Source organism: Panthera tigris, chromosome D3 (assembly GCF_018350195.1).
Source record: "Panthera tigris isolate Pti1 chromosome D3, P.tigris_Pti1_mat1.1, whole genome shotgun sequence".
NCBI lineage: Eukaryota > Metazoa > Chordata > Mammalia > Carnivora > Felidae > Panthera > Panthera tigris.
In genome coordinates this window covers 18,120,844-18,145,172 of record NC_056671.1, presented here as the reverse complement: position 1 = coordinate 18,145,172, position 24,329 = coordinate 18,120,844, and the positions used below count along the sequence as shown (strand labels likewise).

Genomic DNA, 24,329 nt, shown 5'->3' with positions numbered 1-24,329 from the left:
CAGAGTTTGAGCTGGGCTATCCACTGTCAGCACAGATCTTGCTACGGATCCTCTGTCCATCCCCCACCCCCCCCACCCCCGTCTCTCAAAAATAAATAAAAATTATTAAGAATATATTTGAGATTGGATGTGAGAGGAAGAAGAAACAAAATCTCCTCCTTGCTCACCGCATTGGGAAATCTTAGGTCTGATGAAATGCAGAACGCCCAGGTAACATTTCAGTCCCAGATAAGCAAGGACTAACTTTTTCGTAGAAGTTTATCTCATTGGGACAAGCTTATCTGAAATTCACATGTAACTAAGCATCCTGTATTTTCATTTGCTGAGCCTGGCAACCCTACTGGGCGATCACCAAGATACCAGGATTGTTTCGTCAATCCCAGACCATACTGGCAGTTGTGACCACAGGGCTCATACCTCGAGGTCATCTTCAGTAAAATCGATGACAGAAAAGGCACTGGAAACAGTTTTCCAGTCGTTCTTGTCATTAATAGACGACTCTTTGGCACAATGACCCTGTTAACACAGAATCGGGTTGTTTCGCGTCATTTCCACAGGGACAGTTAGGCACGCCCACACCTATTCTTGAATCAAAGTGGTTTTCTCTCCAAACACGCAAGAGCTAGTTCTAGAATGTTCTGATTATAAAAAGCCAGGTTTTATCTCATCGTCTAGCACAGCATGATTTGCCAGCTGTTGCCTTTTTCAAATTTATTTGGAATCTCTGCCCTGGGAAAACTTTCAAAGGTGCACATTAGTGGTATATCTCTTCAAGTATTTTTTTTTTAATTGTTTTCCTTGTCTTATTTGTCAAGTAAACTGAAGATGTTTGTCTCAGTAAACACCTGCTAAAAAATGCAGGGAGAGGACAAGCCCTGAAATTCAGATAACAATCTCGACGCAATCACAACCTCCAGCAGAAACTGCCGTGAGGGATGAGGGACGAGGTAGGAGACACTCAAGAAGAGTTTGGCATTTAGAGAAATGAAGGTGATACGGATACAATCACCAGCAGAGAGGTGATGAGACTTCCCACTGACTCTGGAAGTTGTCTTCTAAAGAAGACACACACCACCGAATGTCACAATTTAAAGGGAAGACATCCTGGATGAAGTCTGTTTTGTTTATGTTTGTTTGTCTCTTTTGCTTTTGTAGGACAAGGTGTTCCTAGATTCCTGGCTATCTGAAGATTCGTCATGTTAAACAGATTTCCTTGTTGCCTGGGGAAACCGGAGGTGCTGGGTCATGAAAAGATCCACCCGTGAACTGGCCAGTGTTAAATCTGCAACCTCCCAAATATCCCTCCCGGTTCGACCAATGGCATCTGCTCCTGCCCCACCAAGGGCGGGGCCAGCTTAAGTCAATCCTTCCAGGGCACCTAGAGGTTTGGAAGCAGCGTGGATATACTGCGAGTAAAGCCACTACGTTTGTCCAAGTTACCGGGCAACACAAAATTGAACAAAATAATACTGGCGAATGGTCTGAAGATCTGGCCAGAAAAAAAAAAAAAAATCTGCAAAGATAAAACACAAGCTACATTCCAAAAGGGAATGATTTGAATTATCAAAGGGTTAGGAGAAGCCCTTGGGAAAAGGATTCAAGCTCTAAAATATTTTTATAAATTGACCCTCTCTGTTCATGCCGTGAGAAGCCAAATGTGAGGCTACCATACAGCTTTATGGGGAGAATTCAGTTCTCAAAAAGGAAAAAAAAAAAAAAAAATATATATATATATATATCACATCCGAATTACTCTTCATTCTCCAATTAGTACGAAATCTGCAAAAGGAGATTGGGATTCTTTTATTTTCATCATTTAGCCTCATTTTTCAAGATGCATTTTGGTCATGTCTACTCTTTCACCAGGACTATGAAATGCTGGTCTTTCTTTTACAAGATTCACTTCCTAAGACCTCGTTCTCTTTCTCAAATGATGGCCCCACGTGCACTCTGCCAAGTGGCCTCCATTCAAAGCCAGACCCAGCAAAGAAGAGAAAAATCCAAAAATCTTGGGGCATAAAAGGTGCCAGTGACATCAAATAGTGATAGATCCTATACAATCGGGACCTTCTAGAACCCTAGTCCTGGCTGCAGAAAAACTAATGGTGGGAGTCAAATTCTCCAAGTCCATCTTTCAACACTGGGTCCCAGGGTTGCTTACGGGAATGGCCCAAACTCTCTCTGTAAGGAAGTCCATTCATTTTGCAATTAACAACCCTCAGACTGGGAGGCAAGGTGGGGAGTCTTTTCCAAACTAGTTCTGGGAAGCAGAAGGGAGCAGCACAAGTTGTGGACACGGACGGGCAGCGAGTTACTATCACACCCAGACCGGTAGTTCTCACTTCTGCTGTGTATTGGAATCACCGGGGATTCACTTAATTATCCAGAATCACAGGGGAGTGTTTAACACAGCCTTGATGTCCAGGTCCCATCTCAGACCAATTAGACCGGAATCTTTAGAGTGTGTGTGTGTGTGTGTGTGTGTGTGTGTGTGTGTGTTGACAAATCCCCTCGGGTGATTCTAATTTCAGCCAGGACTGAGAACCACCCACCTAGAGACTGGTTACTTTACCAAGATGATCTGTCAGGCATAGACAAAGGGGTTATGATAAGTGGCAAGAAACCAGTCCATAGGATATCTCCAGAATGGTAATGAGAAAGTTCTTGGCCATCCCATAGAAACCCCCAGTAATGCCCTTCACCCCTGCCACCCAAAGGGCGCCCCCCCCCCCCAAGCCAGGTACTGGTCCTTCTGACCTGTGAGAGGTATTTATACAGCTGGGGGTCCCGCTCAAGTCCAAGGTAAGCAAGGAGTTCCTCTTCGCCTCCCTCCAGCAGCTGGTAGAAGATGTGGAAGTTCCTCTCGCCCTGGTTTTGATAGACGACTCGAGACTTTTCTATCAGGTAACTGATGATATGCCCACCTACGGGAATGCCCTTCAGGACAGAACAAAAAATGCCCAATGACGAGAACTGAGCCGCCTTCTTACTGGTGTCTTCTGAGGAACAGCAATTCTGAATTCAAATGATACTTCTTCTATGCTTAGTGTTTTCTGGGCTCTGTTTACAAATATTTTTGCCTGCCCTGAGGTCATGAGAAGGATTTTCTATGCTTCTGTCTAGAAGCGTGGTCATTTTACCAGTTGCATTTAGGACAGCAGTCGAGCACTACTGAATTCTTGGGTATGGAGTGAGGTAGAGGGTCAAAGGTCTTTTTAGTCACATGGATTTCAGATTGATCAGCACCGTTTTGGAAAGGCAATCGTTTCCCTACTGGATCACAGTGGTGCTTTGGTCATAAGCCAGGCAATCATATCACATATGGACGCCTTGGTGGACTCCACTCCCGTCTACTGGCCTGTTTACGTATCTTTATGTATCACACTGTTTTGTTTTTAAGAATATATCCAGTAAGGGATTTGGGTTCCAGAACATATATAGAACTCCTGCAAATCAACATGAGAAAAACAGCCTAATTAAAAGTGGGCAAAAGGCTCTAAACAAACTTTTTAATTGGCCAGTTATCAAGACTTCACTAATCATCAGGGAGATACAAACATAAATCACACTGGGAAACCAGTCTACTCCACCAGAACGTCTCAAACCTGAAAGGACTGATGATACCAGATGCTTTCAAGGGTGCAGAGAACCCTGCTGGTAACTGGACCCATCGTTAATTATCATAACATTCCTGGTAAGAACCCAACAATGCCACCTCTGGGTATGTGCCCAACATAAGTGGATGCAAATATCTACTCAAAGACATGTTGCAAGGATGTTCAGAGCGCTATCTGCAACAGCCCCAAACTGGAAACCCAACTGTCCATCGATAGGAGAACAGAAAAATCATGATGAGGTCACATAAGCAAAAAATGACCAACTGCCACACGGAGCGACATTAATGAACCTGACAGAGTGTTGATTAAAGGGAGCCAGACGAAAAAGAGGACATATAATTCCTACACATGAGGCCCAAGAACCCACAAAATTAATCTGATTATAGAGGGAAGAACAGTTGGTAACAGTTGGGAGGGCAGATACTGTCAGAGAAGGGTAGGACAATCTTCTAGGTGCTAGAAATTGTTACATCTTGATCTGAGTGCCAGTTGTCACAGGCAGATAGGTAAAAACTCATTAAACTGGACTCATGCCTTGCTTCCTTTTCAGTAGATGTGTTGAATTTCAATAAGGAGTTTAAAAACAGACACAACTATTCAATTTTTTTTTTTTTCAAAGTCTGGGCGCACTTCACCAGAAGTCCACGTACCGGCTTCTGGAAAACCCTGAGCCAGTCTGTTATCACTACACTCAACCCTCAAGCAACAACTGTCCTCCAGTCTAAGTGATAGTTTGTCCCCTGGAGTTCTATGTCCTTGAGAACTCTGTCGACCCTTCCCACTTGCACTGGCCCCATTTAAATTCTGTGAACATACAACAATTCTCATCATACACTGTCTCCGGTTGCCTCCATGCCACAGCAGCAGAGCTGAGCGGTTGTGACGGAAACCATATGGTCCACAGAGTCTGAAATATTGACTATCTGGCCCTATCCAAAAAACATTTGCCAACCCATGCCATATAATTATGCGCACCCACACAGTACATCGTTTCCATGTGGTTATTCTCAAGCTTTATAAGAAATGGCTGACACGTCAGACTTTCCTAAGACTTGACCATGTTACGTGTAGCTTCATTCACTTGCTCTTGCTGTTACGTGACAGTTCATTGGGTGAACATCCCACCATTTAACCATTCTCCTGTCGATGGACACTCAGCCCTCTCCAGATGTGTTGACTGTTTCCAGACCTTTTTACCATCATGAGCAGGGCTCTTGGGGGCAGGCTTGCCAATCTCCAAGAGCGGAATGGCTCCACCATAGATGATGTGATTTCAACTTCACAAGATAATAATGTTGTTTTCCAAGTGGGTCGCACCAGTGTGAGCCCCACCGGCAATGTGGAAAAGTTCCTAATTATCCACATCTTCACCAATAGCTGGTGTGATCAGACTTCTTAATTTTTGCTCACCCAGAAAGTATACAATGGTATCTCATTGCGGTCTTTGTTTGCATTTCCCAAAACGGCACTAATCCTGGAGTTGTTAATTATTTGAGCCGATAGAGCCCTTTCTCCCTTAAGGGACCTCGGGTCGGGTTTCTGTCACTGGCAGGCTAAGGGGTCCCCATGAACCGGTAATAGGAACTTCAGTGTACCTTATAGTCAAACTGGATGTCCATGTATTTTCCAAATCTGCTGGAGTTGTCATTCCGGAGTGTTTTGGCATTTCCAAAAGCCTTGCAATACAAAGCGAGGGAGACAGGGACAGGCTGAACCAAACTGTCATGTCTGGTCTTTCAAGCTCACCAAGCTCATCAGACGCCACGATTATGAAAATGGGGGAGCCAGGGATTAAAGCCATACTTTATCTTCTAAGAAGGAACCACGAAGTACAGAGAATTTGATGCCAAATACTGAGGATGGAGCGAGAGGAAAGGACAAAAAGATCTCTCTAGCATCCAATCTAGGATTGACTAGGGAGAGCTATAGAGGCCCCTAGGCCCCTGATGTTCTAGAAGACAGAGTTCATGGCCCCCATTACCAGACCTTTTTTTCTATCAAACAGGTAAACTGTTCAGCCCATAGGTCTATGGGGAAAATTCCTTCAACCACAAATACCTTTAACGTGAAGGGCGACAAAAACACAGAATTGCTTGTTCAAAATCAAACAGCAAGTCAGTGAATTGCAATAATCATCCAAATAATTTCAATTAAATAAGAAAGATATTAATAAGAGAGCACGACTTTAGTGCTTACTAATTCTGCTGTGTGCTTTTTATGCATTCACCTGGTTTTATCCTCAGAAACTCCTAGGAGGTGGGAACTATGAGTAGACCCATTCCACAGATAGGGAAACAGAATCTGGGATATGCAGTGGTTTGCTAAAGCTTGCTGAGGCGTGGCTGCCCTGGGATTAGCGTCCATGCTTGCCGGACTTCAAGGTTATGCCCTTAAGCACAATATTTCCCTTGAGACCTTTCTGCTTAACTCCCAGACGGTGATCTGCCCATTTTGACTGTCCTGCACAGGCAGAAGATTCTTCTTACTTAATTGACCTCCCTAGAACTCCCCTCAACAGGTCCTCAAAGATCACTTACCTCCAGCACTGGATTGGAGAGCAGCAGTCTGTCACGGGCTATTTGTAGTGACTCGGTCATTGGGCAGGTCACGGCAAAATACTGGAGAATCTTCTTGGAGGCCTCCGTTTTCCCTGCCCCGCTCTCTCCAGAAATGAGGATGAAGTGGTTAGTTAGCTCAGAGCACATCATGCGGTAAGCGTTGTCAGCTATGGCGTAGCTGGAGAAGGAGCGGGAAGGGGCTGTGTGTAATGCCCACCACAGCAGAAGGACCAAGAACCCCGCCTCCGGGAAACCACATCCAGACTGTGGTACAAGGACAGTGAGCTCAGATATCAAACGCTCACCAGGACCCATTGACTGATCAGAGATAAAATGTACCAGAAATCAAAACTCAGACAACAGTTAAAATGGACAAGTTGAGCAACAATGGACATTTTTTAAAAGTTTATTTATTTTGAGAGAGAGAGCGTGCGCCCGCGAGTGAGCAAGGGAGGGGCAGAGAGAGAGGGAGAGAATCCCAAGCAGGCTCCAGCCTGTCATTGCAAAGCCTGACATGGGGGCTTGAACCCGTGAACGTGAGATCGCGACCTGAGCCAAAATCATGAGTCAGATACTCAACCGACTGAGCTGCCAAGGCGCCCCCATCAACATTTCATATGAGAATAAGCCAGATACTAAATTATATATATCCCCAAGAGACATTCTATTAACTGCAGGTAGAAATAACATCTTGTCTAAATATTTTAAACACTTAATAGCTATAATGAGATCCCAAGTTTCCTCTTTCCTTCAAGATGTAGCGTAGTAAGAGTACCGAGACAGGAAAGCAAAAATATCTTAAAAGCTCTGTGATATCTATAGGACAAGAGGTGAAACTGGTACAAGGTTTTTACCTTCAAGATCAGAAACCAAAGCGTGAAAGTCTCCCAAGAGTATAAGCTTCCCACGTGGCCGCGTTTGAAAGCTGGCTAATTTGGATCCCCCTAGTGGTAGTGATTCAGAAAGGTTTATAAAGGCCTTATAGGAGGTGAATAGGTAAGTCCTCAAGAAAAATGGAGAGACAGCCCACATATTAGCCCAGAAGTCAACCAGGGAGAACTGAGAAATTCAGTAGCGCCATAGTGACATATAGATCAGACAGGAAATTGCTTGAACTACGGATCTGCAGGGCCGCTACCAAAGGGAGGCTCCTTTGCCGCCATGATACTCAGACACCAGTAGATGGCGCTACAGCAAACCTCTTCCCAGAAAAGACCCCTCTCCAGCCGCGCTCTTAGAGCTCTTAACAGCTACAAAAGATTCCACCTCTCGGGATATTTAAACTGAGACTTGACAAGGATCTGATGCTTTCTATTGTGTTGAAAGACATTTATCAAGAAGGCAGGAGGTTAAGTGAGGTACAGAACCTAATGAGGATGCATCAAAGATATGGATGGATGGATGGATGGATGGATGGGGTGAATGGATGGATGGATAGGAAAGAGGGAGAGAGGGAAAAGGAAAAAAGAGGAAGAGAGAAAAATACTACTGATGATCCCCCATATGTACTACTTACACATGTGGTGGCAGTTCAAAGAAATTGACCCCTTGATAAAGTTCCATCTGGCTCATAGTGTAGATTCCAAGCTCCTGGTATGGATTCACAGATACAAGGAGAGTCCCAATATAGGTCTAGAAGAATGGACCAAAGCACTAGTGAGGAATTGTGGGGTGCAAAGGGCTACAGTGAGAGACCATCCCATGCTATGATCCCCATGTGTTCATTTCATGGGATATAAAACAATAAATAAGACAGGTGGTGTCCCTGCTGTCCTGGAGCTTACACGCGTGTGCACATGTCTGGGGGAAGGGGTTCCAGAATGCTTCAATTAGAATGGTAAGAAAGGTGCACATAGGGTAATGAGAGAGGGAGTGACCAAGGAAGGCCACCTTAGCTCGTGGGCTTGGGGAAGTCTTCTTTAAGGAGGTGACTCCGAGCTGAAACTTGAATGATGAAAAAAAAAAAGTAGGCAGGAAAGGGCAGGTCAGGCTGAGGGGTCCAGGGTGGGCAGGCTGGCTGCCCTGGAGGTCAGCGAGGGAGTGGGGAACGGAAGACGCTAAGACACGGAGTCCGAGAGGGAGCAAGTTCGGATCCCCCAGGGCATGAAGAACCGGGGGTTTATTCCAAATGCAGCGTGTGGTGGAGACACCACTCTCCCTACTGATAAGTAATACTTGCCTTACACTGTAAATGTAAAATGGAGAGCTTTACGAAGAGAATCTGACCTACGTTGATGTTTCAGAGAGGTCTCTCCGGCCACTGGGTGAAAGCAGGGAAGATAGGCATCCCAGCTGTCTCCAGCTGGGCCAACATGCCCACCTGCTGGCACGTATTTCCCTGGGTTGCAATGTTGCATTCTATTACTGGTCAAGTTCCTCACATACTCGTGATTGTAACAGAACCACTAACGTAAACGCTTCTTGGAATACACTCAGGAACGACCAAAGCTCTCACCCTCTTACATAGAAAACAAAGGCATGCCTGGGCTCCTCTGGAAATACAACTGGAGTTTTCAAATTCCGGGTTTGTTACTGGGTTTCATTCCAGAGCCTCGATATTGGAGGTTCTCAAGTTTATGCCTAGGCTAAAATCATTCTAACGGATGTTTCTAATCTCTAGAACAAAGTCGAACAGAGAACTAGAACAGATGAGAGTACCATATTTTGTCTAAAATTGTGCACGGCTTCCACCAGTAGAAATCTGCCAGGGTAGAACGTAGTTTCTGAAATCTGTTCAAACCGGAAATGATTTATTCATGATGATCCTATCATCCCACTTCTACTTCTCCATACCGCACTCTTTCTCCTTGGCTTATACATAAAATCTACTTCAATCAAAAATATATACTCTAAGAACTCCCATTGCTTATTTCTCCCAGGAACCTTGATTTCGACATACGGATTAAGTCATGGCACCATTAAAAACAAAACAGCTACAAGGCAAATATCGTTAGATCGCTTTTCATGGTCTAATTGACTCTTAGCAACAGCTAATAAAATCTCAATAAAGTTAATTAAGTTTAAAAACACACAGAGACGCTGTGGAGTTTACCCTACAACAATCTACCTGAAATTTGACCAATCAAATCAAGGTGTGGTGAGAAATGGGGAACTTAATAAAAACTGACCACCACTAGAAGCAACCAGACAAACCTAAGAACAGGTCTGGCCATGTCAGCCCGCATCAAACGGTAAGGTGCACACTGGCCTAAATCCTCACCTCCTGGGCTGGGCCTGGGTAACTAGCCTGGCCAATCATAATATTCCTCACTTCAGCTGTGGGGATTGGTTCAGAGGTAAGCAATGACCCGAGATGGGCCAATCAGAGCCAACCAATGTCTGTGTCTCCGGGAGGAATTGCTCTCTTGTCTACCAACATCAGCCTGGTCCGGCTGTCAGCTACCCAGCCCCCTTGCCCCCTTGCATAGAGTCCGCCCCAGAAAGAGACCTTTGCAAAATCGAGCAGAGAGGTGGGAAAGAGCCCTCGAGGCTCTTCAAGACTCATCACCCTAGACCCTAGATCTATTTCTGGACCCTACAGTGACATGGGTCAATAGATTCTGTCTTATGGCTTACGCCCGTTTAAGCTGGGTCTTTGTCACTGGAAGCCAGGATTAGGGTGCATCTGGCAGTGGTCCCTTCACACCTCTCTTTAAAGGCTGATCTAATAGAGAGATAGTGTTCACTATCCTCAAGGCTGTGAAGACAGGCAGGAGGGGAACCACCAGTCTAGGGAAACAGCTGAGGAACAGGTGACATTACATAGATGAGGTTCTCGCTGAAACGCTTTCGAAGATTGTCCAGAAAAGCAGATTCGCTGGTGTAGGCATCCAACAGCACAAAATCCTGCACCCCGACCTTGTCCCGGGCGGTCAGCGTGCTTTCCATGTGCAGACGAATGTGCTTCCTCCTCACTTCTTCTTTCTGCGGCAAACAGAACATTCGTCAGCAGCTCGCTTATTCTGCAGCCCCTATTGCTCGTCTAAGACGGAAACAGCGAGATGCCCTGGGGACAGTGGAGCACTGAGATCACATTAGGCTCTCTTTGTTAAGGGTTTACGATCTGGTTAGGGATACAAGGGGATGGTAATAAAAGCAGTAACGGTAACGGCAGCAGCTGACGGCAACCGAGCAGTGACTGCTAGGTACTACGCTAAATACTTGGCCTCTATTTTCTTTGGCCCTAGTGCTGAGGCTAGGAAGTAAATGCTATTGCCATGCCTATTTAGCAGATGAGGAAACTGAGGACAGAGACACTATAAAGCACGTCCAAGTTCTGCCAAAAGGCACGGCCAGGATATGAACCTAGAAAGCCCGGCCCCAGAGTCTTTCTTGACCATCCCTTGCTAAGCGTCAGTTACCTCAGCTTGCTGTGTAATTCTGAGATGAGTGAGGAATTTGGTTGCAATGGGAATTTCTTGTTACAGAGGAACACTCAAGGAAGGACACCCCGGAAGGGTCCTCTCTCCAAGGCTGGGCTTCAGACCTCCCTGGAAAAGGAGTCGTCGCAGCTCACTGGAAGGTGGAGAATCTCAGCGGGATACCAGGGGGCAGAGCTGGTCCACTGTCACTAGACAGTGTCCATGAGGGACACAGGTGGGCAAAGGGAGTCCGATCGGCGCTGGGCAGCGGGCCTGGTGCAGCACTGCCTGAGTCAGGAGGGCTGTGGGAAACAGCTCTCCAGGTCTGGGGCAAGCTGAGGCTGGAGACTGGAGGGTACAGAGAGAGAGAGGTGGGGGGCACCGCCATAGGAGGTGGCCTGGAGCGTGTGAGCTCTGCGTTGGGAGGATCGCCACAAGGTGATCACCAGGCCCAGGCTACTGGGGGGCTGAGGGACCGTGCTCTGGGCACACGGTTAGTGCATGGGTCACCATGTACCACTGCGCAGGCGACTGCCGCTGAAAAGAAGCAGCAAAACCTAGCAAAGGGAGCCAGGAAGAGAAACCTCTGGCTAGTGCAGCGTCCCTCCAGCGCCCTCTAGTGACCAGGATTCAAGGAGCTGCGTTCAAGGAGGTCCGTTATCACAGGGCAGGTACTGAAGGATGAATCTGGGCATGGGACAGGAAATTGACAACGGACACCTTTGGATACACAGAGGATCTGGAATAGCTGAAACTGTCTCGACAAAGGAAAACAAAGCTACAGGACTCACGCATCTTCGCCGGGAGTAATCAAGCCCACTGTGTCAACTGATTTTTAACAAAGGTACCAAAACAAGTCAGTGCAAAAAAGGAAAATCTTTTCAACTAATAGCACAGGAATAGCTAGGTATCATAATGGGGTAAATCTATTTCAACCCTACTTCATGATACATATATATTATAAAATAATGTAGTGTAATACATATAAAATATATGTTCATATTTTAATACATTTCTATTACTTGAACTTTTATATGTGTAAAACTATATGTAAAACTTCCACATATCTATATATTATATAAACTTGTATGTATAAAACTATATGTAAAACTTCTATATATCTATATATTATACAGTATACATTTATATATAAAACTATATATAAGACACATATCTATATAATATATAAACATATATACAAAACTCTATATAAAACTTTTTTTTATGTATCAGGACACCTGGGTGGCTCAGTCGGTTGAGCGCCCAATGCTTGATTTTGGCTCAGGTCGGGATCCCAGTTTCATGGGATGAAGCCCTGTGTAGGGCTCTGTGCTGACAGTGCAGTCTACTTGAGATTCTCTCTCTCCCCCTCTGCCTGTCTCCCCTGCCTGCATTCTCTCTCTCAAAATTAATTAAAAACAAACCTTTTTAATTCATCTATATGTTATATAAACTTACATATGGAACTATATAAAGAAAACTTTTATTATATATGAACTTTATATATAAACAATTCCTATCTCATAATATATAAAGATATAAATTTATAAAAACATGTTGGACATATTATAACATTTTATTTATATATATAAAAGCTTGAGATGAATCTGAGACCTAACTGTCAATGCATAATCTATAAAGCTAACGGGAGAAAACAGAAGAGAATATCTCTGCAACCAGAGGAAGGTAATATTTCCTTATGACAAAGGAAGAAAGAACTATAAAAAATAAGGCATTCGACTTCATCAAAAACTTCTCCCAGAAGACACCATTAAGAAAACGAATAGGCAAGCCACAGACTGGCCGAAAGTGTTCACAAAATGTATACCTGCGAAGGATTTGCATCCAGGATAAAAGATTCTTATGACTCAGTAACAGAAAATCAAACCCCGTAAAAATTGCGCAGAAGACTTGAACGGACATTTCACAAAGGCAGACAAAACGAATGGTCAATGAGCGCATAGGAAAGTGCTCAACGTCATTAGTCATCAGGGAAATGCAAGTCAGAACTGCATCGAGATGGCCCCAGAGCAGCTCGAATGAAAAAGACTGACAGCACCAACTATGAGCGAGACGCAGAACAGATGGACTGCTCCCGCATCGCTGGCAGGAACGTGAAGTGATTAGAATCACTTTGGGAAAAAGGTCTGGCAGTTTCTAATAAAGTTAGCCTCCGCCCTTTGATCCAGCAGTCCCCTCCCAAGTATTTACATAGGAGAAGTGTAAACACACAGCCACAAAAAGACTCCAACATAAAGGTTTACAGCAACTTTATTCATAATGGCCCCAAACTGGAAACAATCCAAATTTCCATCAACCGGAGAGCGGACGTGGAATCTATACAATAGAAAGGGTACAGCGATAAAAAAGAGAGAACTGGTACACAAGACACAGAGGACTCTCACCGACATTGTGCTGAGTGAAAGAACTCAGACACAAAAGAGTGCATGCCCTATGATTCCATTTATCTGAAATTCTAGAAGCAAAACTAATCTGCAGTGAAAAATCAGAACAATTGTTGCCTGGTTAGGGGGGTGGTCTGGCAAAGGGCATTTTTGGAGTGATGGAAACATTCTCTGCCTTGATAGGGCTGTGTGTTACATGGCTGTGTCTGTTTGCCAAGATACCTTGTTAAGATTTGGTAGATTTCCACATATGTAAATCTTATTCTAAAAAAGAACCACAGGGGGGCCTGGGTGGCTCGGTCCGTTGGGCGTCCGACTTCGGCTCAGGTCATGAACTCGTGGTTTGCGAGTTCGAGCCCCGCATCAGGCTCTGTGCTGACAGCTCGGAGCCTGCTTCGGATTCTGTGTCTCCCTCTCTCTCTGCCCTTCCCCTGCTCATGCTCTGTCTCTCTCTGTCTCTCAAAAACAAATAAATGTTTAAAAAAAAATTTTTTTTTAAAAAAAGAACCACAAAAAAAGTAAGTGTGCAGGGGATGGAGAGTGGGTAGAGGCCTACATGGAAACAGAAAAGCAGAATGGTAATAATTGTCGAAGCTGGGTGATGGGAATAAGGCGGGTTTATTATACTAATCTGTTTGTACACATTCGAAATTTTGCAGAATAGAAAGTTTTAAAAACCAGAATGGCCACCAGGTGTCTCTCTACCCTAGTCAAACGGAGCTAAAACACTGCTCTCCAAGGATGAAAACAATGCATTTAGATTGTAAAAGAATCGTGAAAGAATATCCTGGTGATTCCAAATATCCCCATTTTAAAGCATTTGTGGGACGCCTGGGTGGCTCAGTCGAGTAAGCATCTACTCTTGATTTCAGCTCAGGTCGTGATCTCACAGTTCGTGGGTTCGAGCCCCGCATCGGGCTCTGCGCTGACAGCTTGGAGTGCTTGAGATTCTGTCTCTCTCCCTTTCTCTGCCGCTCCCCTGCTCTCTCTCCTCTCTCCCTCTCAAAGTAAACACTTTTTTAAAAAAAGTGTGTGCGTCTGTGTGTTTAAGAGAGGCAGTAAAGGACCCTGGAACACAAGCCTTCCCCGGGGTTTAAATCCAGTCTCTGTCACTTCCGGGGAAAGTCTCTTTCGCTCTGCAAGGACCGGTCTCTGTTTCAGGTCTGTAAAATGGAAACATAACTGTACCTACTTGGCAAGGTTGTTGGTTTGAACAGACCATGGAAAGGACTTGGCATGGTGCCAGACACAATGTCAGCTCTGGGAGCACGTCCTTCGAGCCCCATTAGTATTACTGTATTAGTAATTATCAGAAACGAGAAAACAAAGTGAAAAGTGCGCCGGTTAGTGGTCAGCGAGCCCCTGTTGAATTGGGAGTGGGCTGGAGTCTGAAATGTCTGGAGCCGCGCCCACAAACAGCGCTGCCGTCAGATCCCCACACTGGAGGGTGCAGAAATCACAAAGCTCTCTTATCCCCCTTCGATCGATGTGTGCCTACAAGAGTGAGCCCTGCAGTCAGTACCTCGGGCTTTCAGTGACTCGCAGCCCGAGCCGATTTTGCATAAACCTCGAAGGTTAAGGAATGGGGCAGTGATTTTAACTCCCCAAGGGCCACTTCAGACTGGAGTTTTGTTTGCTGCAATATTTCAATTCCCACGGCTGGGTTCCTTTTACCTAGCTCGTTTCCAAATATCTTTAAAGGGCAAGAGGAAATGAGAGTGTCCTGGTAAGATTGACGGGAACAGTCAAAGGGATGAAAATCGGGGCAGAGGGGATGGGGGAATAAAGCAATTCAAGTAGTTGTGCTTTGGCCCAAAAGAAAAGGATCGAAAGATCTTATCAGGAAGAGAATATCAAATCCGGAAAGGACCAAATAAGAGGGAAGAAATTCAAGAGGGAGGTTTTTAGGAGACCTAAGACTGAACATCTTTGGGGCGATGAAACTTTTGTAGAGGATGCCGTTGTGCAAACCCACAGGTTAGGGATCACAAACTGTGCTGCCTGCAGGGACCCGGGCAGGTGCTAGGGTTGAGTCAAGCTGGTGGATGATAGGGACTCGCTTAGATTAGGGAACGAATGGGCGTCGAAACCGGGCCACCCCCGCTTGTCTCTGCTGACTCCAGGTGTGAATGTTTGCCTCGTGTTGCCAGACCTTCCGATCATTCAAGAAAAGTGAGAAATTTGGAATTTTATGTGAAGTCTGTTGCACATGCATAGCCTGGTGGGGCACCAGTCGAAAGAAAGCTAGTCACCCTTCGTCTTGGGTGGTTCAGATAATTCACTTGTCTGCAGGCGGGAGACTCAGGAGATGCTCCCACCAGGACCATTATTTTGGAAGCGTCATATCATCAGTGATGGCCTGACCATACCACCTTCTATATAACCTAGCACCTGACCCAGTGTGTGTCTGGGTGAGTGGGAGGAGGGGGGGAAAGAAGGGAGGAGGGAGGCACAGCGTATATCAAGATGGCTAAATGCTGTGACAGAGACCAAAATGCCTGACACACATTCCATGCATGTCCCGACCTTTCCCCCTGCGGTTAAGTCACATGACTATTTTGGACCAACAGACTGTGGCTAGAAGTGACCTCTGTGCCAGCTCCTCCATTGGGTTATCCGGACTCCTTCAAGGCTGCAGTGACTGGGAATTTCTTGTGGAATGGACGAGCCACAAAATCGATACAGCCTGGATCCCGGAGTCATCACGTGGAGAGAGATGCTCTAATGAATCATCCGGACGCACGGTAGGCTTTGCGTAAGCAAGAAATAAACTCCTGCTGCGGCCAAGTTCGGAGAATTGGGGGCTGTTTGTTGCTGTAGCTGAAGGCTGCTTATCCTGACTCATATACCTGCAGAAAAGGGCTTTTTCCGCAGGGAGAACGACACTTGGAAAGTGAGTCACAGCTCTTGCACGTTAAACTCAGCCAACTGTCCTGGCTACTACTCTAAGGTTTGGAAGATGAGAAGAGGGAATTTTTTTTTTTTAATGTTCATTTCTTTTTGAGAGTGGGGTGGGGGGGAGGGAGGAAAAGGCAGAGAGAAAGAGAGGGAGACAAAAGATCTGAGGCAGGCTGCACACTGACAGAGCCCAATGTGGGGCTCGAACTCAAACCATGAGATCATGATCTGAGCCAAAGTCATCAGATGCTTAACCGACTGAGCCACCCAGGCACCCCAAGAGGGAAATTTTTTTCTTGATGTTTATTTATGTTTGGGGGGGTGGGGACACAGTGCGCTCAGGGGAGGGGCAGAGAGAGAGGGAGACACAGAATCCGAAGCAGGCTCCAGGCTCTGAGCTGTCCGCACAGAGCTCGAAGCGGGGCTCAAATTCACAGGCCGTGAGATCATGACCTGAGCCGAAGTCAGATGCTTAACTGACTGAGCCACCCAGGAGCCCCCAGGATTTTCTATAGGTAAAATCATGCCACCTGCAAATAGAGCCCATTTTACTTCTGCCTTTCCAACTCTGATGCCTTTTATTTCTTTTTCTTGCCCAACTGCTCTGGCTAGAACAGTATTATGTTGAATATGAGTGGTGACCAAAAGGAAGCAAGAAAGTGTTTCTCAAAATGCATGAGGAGTTTATTATTTCCATTCAAATACATAACTAAGGGGTTTGTACGGAATCTTACCTTTCTTATATTATTTCCCCTTTCTTCTATCCAAAACCCTCATTCAGTGACACAATTATTCATGGGCTTTTTTCCATAATACACACATGATAGTTCCAAAGTAAGAGCGCCAACACTATCCCCAATGTGATTAGTGGAAAAGGTCTGAAAGTTTTTCAGTTATTTGTCTTGGGAGTGTACTTTGCTGGGGTTGTATAGGCACATCACTGCGTTTTTAAGTCCCCTTGAAATAGTTGATCTCAAAAAAAAAAAAAAAATAGTTGATCTCTATGTGGCTCTACCAGCAATTAAATACAACCTTAGGTTTATCTCCTTTATTTTATTCCTTACTTGGAGATTAATTTTTCAATGTTATTTTACTCTATAATTCTGTAAACATTTTAATGGTTCCAAAGAACAAAATAAGGCATATTGACAGAACTAGCTCCTACCCCTGTCTCTCGAGCCCTATTCCTTTCTATTTCTGTAAATGACCATTTAAAAACTATTAGGGATGCCTGGGTGACTCAGGCAGTTAAGCGTCCGACTTCGGCTCAGGTCGTGATCTCACAGCTCGTGGGTTTGAGCCCCACGTCGGGCTCTGTGCTGACAGCTCGGAGCCTGGAGCCTGCTTCGGATTCTGTGTCTCCCTCCTTCTCTCTTTCCCCCTACCACACTGTCTCTCTCTCTCTCTCTCTCTCTCAAAAATAAATAAACATTTGGGGTGCGTGGGTGGCTCAGCCAGCTTAGCGTCCGACTTCGGCTCAGGTCATGATCTCACGGTTCGTGGGTTCGAGCCCCGCATCGGGCTCTGTGCTGACAGCTCAGAGCCTGGAGCCTGCTTCGGATTCTGTGTCTCCCTGTCTCTCTGCCTCTCCCTTGTGTGCTCTCTCTCTCAAAAATAAAACAAACATGGAAAACATTTAAAAGTTATTACAATGCTAAAATTGTTTCTTAAATATTAGCAAACACCTGTCGGTTGTTTCCCTCCTTTCTTAGGCATGTATTTGCAAATTCTATATTCTGTTTTTCCAACTTGTCTTTCACTGGGACATGTCTCCTGGTGATCACTCCAGAGCTGTTAATAACGACATTCCTCATTCCTTTTTTTAAAGTTGCCAAGTACCCCACTGTGCGTAAGTACCTACTACAGTTTATTCAAATGGTTGCACAGAGAAAGATCTCAACTAACCCTTCTCAGAAACTGACAGAAAACAATGGCAAAAAAATCAGTAGGACACAGAAAAGCTAAACAGAATTAACTAACACAAGTAGAACATTGCACCCCACCATTGAAGAATATGCATTTTGTTTCAAAAGCACATAGGGTACTTACAGTAAGTTGACCACAGCCCGGGCCATAAAGCAAATCTCAAGGGATTTATGTCATGCAAAGCTGAGTCTGGCCAAGCATCTAGGTCAACATTCCAGTAGAACCTTCTGAACCTCCTCAGACCTTCTGAGATAATGTTCTAGAACTTCATTGTCTCTTACGGCAGCTGATAGCCACACACGGCCCGTCAGCGTTTGAAATACGATGAGTGAGACTGAGGGACTGAAATTTTAATTTCAATTAACCTCAACAGGCAGCACAAGCCTAGACCTAACTTCCCATTTGAAGGATAACAAAGAACAAGAAACACTTTTTTTAAGTTTATTTTGAGAGAGAGAGAAAGAGCGCGAGTCAGGGAGGGGAGAGAGAGAGAGAGAGAGAGAGAGAGAGAGAGAGAGAGAGTGAGTCAGTCCCAGGAGGGGCAGAGGGGGAGAGAGAGAGAGAAGAGAGACCAGAAGTGGGGCTCCTGGTTACTCTAAGTGGGGCTCGTGCTCATGAACCAGGAGATCATGACCTGAGCCAAAGTCAGATGCTTAACGACTGAGCCAGCCAGGCGCCCGATAAAAAAATACTTTAAATAAAAGGTCAGAGAGGAAAGTGCAAGTCAAAACTGCAATGAGATGGTACTTCATGCCCACCAGGATGGCCACAATCCGTCCGGTCATAACAAGGGTTGGCGAGGAAGTGGAAACGTTGGAACCCTCGTCCCTGGTTGGGTGCCCATCAGTTGAACAGAAAACACCTATTGCAAGGGTGCCTGGCCGGCTCAGTCGGGAGGGCATGGACTCTTGATCTTGGGGTTGTGAGTTCAATCCCCACGTTGGGTGTAGCACTTACTTTAAAAAAAATAGATAGGGGCGCCTGGGTGGCTCAGTCGGTTAAGCGTCCGACTTCGGCTCAGGTCACGATCTCGCAGTCTGTGAGTTCGAGCCCCGCGTCGGGCTCTGTGCTGACTGCTCAGAGCCTGGAGCCTGTTTCAGATTCTGTGTCTCCCTCTCTCTCTGACCCTCCCCCATTCATGCTCTGTCTCTCTCTGTCTCAAAAATAAACATTAAAAAAAATTTTTTTTTTTTTAATAAAAAAAATAGAAAAGAGGCGCCATGGTAGCTCAATGGGTTAAGCATCCAACTCTTGATTTCAGCTCAGGTCACTGTGATCTCACAGTTTGTGAGTTGGAGCCCCACCTTGGGCTCCGTGCTGACAGCATGGAACCTGCTTGGGATTCTCTCTCTCTCTCTCTCTCTCTCTCTCTCTCTCTTTCTCTTTCTGCCTCTCTCCTGCTCATGTATGTGCACTCTCACCTTTAAAATAAATAAAGAAGCATTAAAAAAAATAGAATACATTACTACTGCTATTACATAGCGGGGTGGCCAGACCACGACCAGTTACACAGAGTTACATTTTGCACCAGGCATTGGATTTGTATTTTCATATACAAATTCACTTGAAAGCTCTCAACGACCTTCGGAGGTAACAGGCACTTCGGCTCTCATTTTATAGGTGGAGACGCTGCGTGAGACACAGAGAGATTCCATAACTTGCCAGACAACTAGTATAGGCCAACCAAGATTCAAACCTAAAGAGTCCAACTCCAGAATCCATGCTGTTTTTAGCACACTCCAGAAGGATGCAGAAGAACACTTAGAGAAACAGAAATACGTGCCAAATCCTGGGTAGGAAGATTCAACAAAGATGTGCAATGCAACCACTCTGCTGTGCACAGCTGGGAAAGTGAACGAATCACCATTATGTTCGCCAACATGGTTTAATCTCAAAACAAGCCTTGTTCAGAGAAAGCAAGTCATATAAGAATATATATACGGCTTGATTCTATTTTTTTTTTATTAATTTTTTTAACGTTTATTTATTTTTGAGACAGAGAGAGACAGAGCATGAACGGGAGAGGGTCAGAGAGAGGGAGACACAGAATCTGAAACAGGCTCCAGGCGCTGAGCCATCAGCACAGAGCCCGATGCGGGGCTCGAACTCACATGCCGCGAGATCGTGACCTGAGCCGAAGTCGGACGCTTAACCGACTGAGCCACCCAGGCGCCCCGACGGTTTGATTCTATTTTAACAAATGTCCCAAACAAGCAAAATTGAGCACTATATGGTTTGAAGATACATGCACCGATGGTAAAACTATCAGGAAAACCAAGGATTGTGCTTCATAGCTTACCCTGGGTGGCAGCATAGAGGTGTTTAATATTCTTTAACTTATACCTATGTTGTATATACCTTCTCTATTTCTAATGAAAATATAAAAGAAACTAGACCAACCTCACTTAGGTACATCAATACTAAATTCCTCAATGACTAGCAAACAAAATCTAATCAAATAATAAAGGAACGGTAAAACACGGCCCAGTGGGATGTATTCCCGAAAGTCAATATTAATTTAGTAATAAAATCAATTATAAGAATTCAATATTAGAAAATCAACGAATAAAGAAGGTAAAAGATTAATAAAAGATTATAGAGAAGACGAAAAGATACATAATAGATTGACCCTATCAGTCGATCAAGACTAAAACGTTACAGGTAATCAAAAGGAATGAAATCTTGCCATTTGCAACAACGTGGATGGAACTAGAGGATATTATACGGAGCGAAATTAGAGAAAGACAAATGTCATATTACTTCACTCATAAAAACAGGAAGGGGGACAAAACACAGGAGACTCTTAAATACAGAGAACAAACTGAGGGTTGCTGGAGGGGAGGTAGGTGGGAGGATGGTCTAAATGGGTGACGGGCACTAAGGAGGACATTTGTTGGGATGAGCACTGGGTGTTCTATGTAGGGGATGAATCCCTGGATCCTACTCCTTTTGAAACCATTATTGCACTATATGCCAACTAACTTAGATGCAAATTTAAAAAATAAATTAATTGGGGCACCTGAGTGGTTCAGTCCGTTAAGCGTCTGACTTCAGCTCAGGTCATGATCTCATGGTTCATGGGTTCAAGCCCCACATCGGGCTCTGTGCGGACAGCTCAGAGCCTAGAGCCTGCTTCAGATTCTGTCTCCCTCTCTCTCTGCCCCTCCCTGGCTCACGCTCTGTCTGTCTGTCTCTCTCTCTCTCTCTCTCTCTCAAAAATAAATACACATTTAAAAATAATCAAATAAATAAAAAATATAATATTAATTAATTTTAAAAAGGAATGAGAAATTATACCTATCTAAAGATTCTGAAAAGGCACCTGATAAAATTCAACTTTCATTCTTGGTAATTATATTTATCACAAACAATACATGGAACTTAAATAAAAACTTGGAAGAAAAATATAGATACTTAACATCAAAAAAAAAAAAAAAGAAGCTAGCATCATACTTGATAGTAAATGCAGAAACATACCTAATAGTAAGTATGGAAGCACACTTATCAAAATAAGGAACAAGGGGCACCTGGGTGGCTCAGCTGGTTGGGTGTCTTGACTCTTCATTTAAGTTCAGGTCATGATCCCAGGGTCGTGGGATCGAGCCCTGCATCGGGCCCCACACGGAGCATGGAGCCTGTTTAAGATTCTCTCTCTCCCTCTGCCACTCTCCCCGACTCATGCACTCTCTTTCTCTCTCAAATAAATAAGTAAGTAAGTAAGTAGACATGGATGTCCTTTATCATCCTATTTAACATTGTTCTGGAGGTACCAGCCAGTGCAATTAGACAAGAGAAGTAAGTAAGGAACAGAAATACTAGAGAAAAAGAGATAAAAGTATTTGCAGATTGTCTGAGTGCTTCTATGGAAAATCCAAGCAAATCAACCAAAAATTATACATGATATAGAAACGCAGGCCCAATACAAAGTTAATCATCAGAAATAAATAGCTTTCGGGGCGCCTGGGTGGCTCAGTCGGTTGAGCGTCCGACTTCAGCTCAGGTCATGATCTCACGGTTTGTGAGTTCGAGCCCCGTATCAGGCTCTGTGCTGACAGCTCAGAGCCTGGAGCCTGCTTCGGATTCTGTGTCTCCCTCTCTCTCTGGCCCTCCCTCTCTTCCCTCTCTCTCTCTCTCTTCTCTCAAAAATAAAACATTACAAAAAATTTTTAAAAAGAAATAGCTTTAGCGTAACCAGCTAATTATTAGTTAAAAGTTGTAACTGAAGAAGGAACTCTACTTAAAATATCACCAGAGTTGAAATATAAAAACAATCTTACCAAAAAACATGTCAAGTTTATATAAAAATAATTTTAACACCCTCCTAAGGACCACAAAGGAAAAGCTAAACAAATAGAAAAACACACTATGTCTTTGTTTAGGAAGATTCAACATCACAAAGATATCAGTTCCACTAAGTTCATCTATAAAGTAAATAAATCCCATTTATTTATTTAAAAAATTTTTTTAATATTTATTTCAGAGAGAGAGAGTGAGTGAGTGACCATGAGTGGGAGAGGGGCAGAGAGAGAGGAAGACACAGAAATCTGAAGGAGGCTCCAGGCTCCGGGCTGTCAGCACAGAGCCCATGGGGCTCAAACCCACGAACCCCAAGATCATGACCTGACCCAAAGTCAGATGCTTAACCGACTGAGCCACTCAGGCACCCCTAAATAAATCCCATTTAAATTACTGCTGGGGGACACCTGGCTGGCTCAATCCATAGAGCCGACACTCTTGTTCTTGGGGTCATGAGTTCAAGTCCTACGTTGGGCATAGAGATTACTTAAAAACTACTGCCACGATTTTTTGGGCACTAAATTTGAGTCTAAAGTTCATCTTGAAAAAGTGAAACTATCCAGGAAATTTCTGAAATAAACAAAAAGATCAATGGGAAGATATGAGCCTACACAGATATTAAAACACAAAGCTACATTAATCCAACAGTGTATGATTGCACACGAACACACAACCAATTCAGTTTCACTGAATAGAGAAGGGAGAGCTTGTCCCAAACTTCTATTAAAAGTGATTAAGGTAGCATTAAATTTGTGGTGAGAAAATGCATTATTCAGTAAACGGCATTATACAATCGTAAAAACTCAGAGGGCTGCTGATCTGAGGATGAATTTTTCTGTACATAAATTATACCTTTATAGCCTAACTTTAAAAATTAGCATTAGGACATTGGATAGCTCTATTTAAAAAAAAAAAAAAAAACGTTTGGATATCTACCCCGTACTTTATGCCAAAACAAATTCCAGATGAGTCAAAGATTCAAACATTAAACAATACAAATTAAAAAATAAAGGTACTAGAAGAAAATATAGGTAAAGTAAGAAAAGTTCTTCTAAGTATGATTTTTAAAAACTCAGGAAGCAGTCAGAATGGCTAACATTAGCAACTCAGGCAACAACAGATGTTGGCGAGGATGCGGAGAAAGAGGATCCCCGGTGGTGGGAATCCCCCTGCTGGTGGGAATGCAAACTGGTGCAGCCACTCTGGAAAACAGTACGGAGGTTCCTCAAAAAACTAAAAATAGAACTACCCTACGACCCAGCAATTGCACTACTAGGTATTTATCCAAGGGATACAGGGGTGCTGTTTCAAAGGGGCACGTGCACCCCCATGTTTATAGCAGCACTATCAACAATAGCCAAAGTATGCAAAGAGCCCAAATGTCCATCGATGGATGAATGGATAATACAATGGAGTATCACTCGGCAATCAAAAAGAATGAAATCTTGCCATTTGCAACTACGTGGATGGAACTGGAGGGTATTATGCTAAGTGAAATTAGTCAGAGAAAGACAAATATCATAGGACTTCACTTATCTGAAGAACTTAAGATACAAAATAGATGAACATAAGGGAAGAGAAGCAAAAATAATATAAGAACAAGGAGGGGGACAAAACATAAGAGGCTCTTAAATACCGAGAACAAACTGAGGGGTTGCTGGGGGGTTGTGGGTGGAGGGATGGGATAAATGCAAGATGGGCATTAAGGAAGACACTTGTTGGGATGAGCACTGGGTGTTATACAAGGGGATGGATCCCTGGAATCTACTCCCAAAATCATTATTGTACTATATGCTAACTAATTTGGATGTAAATTTAAAGATAAATTTAGGGGCGCCTGGGTGGCTCAGTCAGTTAAGCATCCGACTTGGGATCAGGTCATGATCTCACAGTTCGTGGGTTCAAGCCCCACATTGGGCTCTGTGCTGACAGCTCAGAGCCTGAAGCCTGCTTCGGATTCTATGTCTTCCTCTCTCTCTGCCTCTCCCCTGCTCATACTCTGTCTCTCTCTCTCTCTCCCTGCAAAATGAATAAATATTAAAAAAATTAAAAATAAATTAAAAAAATAAAATAATAAAGAAAAGCTTTCTGAGGAAAAAAAAATTCAGGAAGGTACACACACACACACACACACACACACACGCACACACACCAGTTCAACGACAGAAAAATGTCTGCCAAAAAAAAAAAAAATTGTAAGCAAAGTCAAAGGACAAAAAGAATTTTGGAAAAAAATACTTGCAACTCACATTCTAGACAAATGACTAG

The 24,329-nt window shown here is 44.1% G+C and overlaps 1 protein-coding gene across 4 annotated transcripts in view; it reads right to left on the bottom strand.

Annotated features, from left to right (window-relative positions):
* The window catches only part of MYO1H (myosin IH), a 114,743-nt gene that overhangs the window by 35,361 nt on the left and 55,053 nt on the right, over nt 1–24,329 (bottom strand). For 3 of the 4 annotated variants that reach the window (XM_042962814.1, XM_042962817.1, XM_042962818.1), the window contains exons 2-7: nt 9,938–10,099; nt 7,692–7,807; nt 6,155–6,353; nt 5,213–5,293; nt 2,758–2,937; nt 418–516 (exon numbers count right to left, since the gene is read on the bottom strand). In XM_042962814.1, the coding sequence (XP_042818748.1) occupies nt 418–516; nt 2,758–2,937; nt 5,213–5,293; nt 6,155–6,353; nt 7,692–7,807; nt 9,938–10,063 (801 nt within the window). In that variant the 5' untranslated portion in view covers nt 10,064–10,099. Of the gene's footprint in view, nt 1–417; nt 517–2,757; nt 2,938–5,212; nt 5,294–6,154; nt 6,354–7,691; nt 7,808–9,937; nt 10,100–10,536; nt 10,575–24,329 lie in introns of those variants that run through there. The other variant, XM_042962815.1, reaches the window with a different exon arrangement.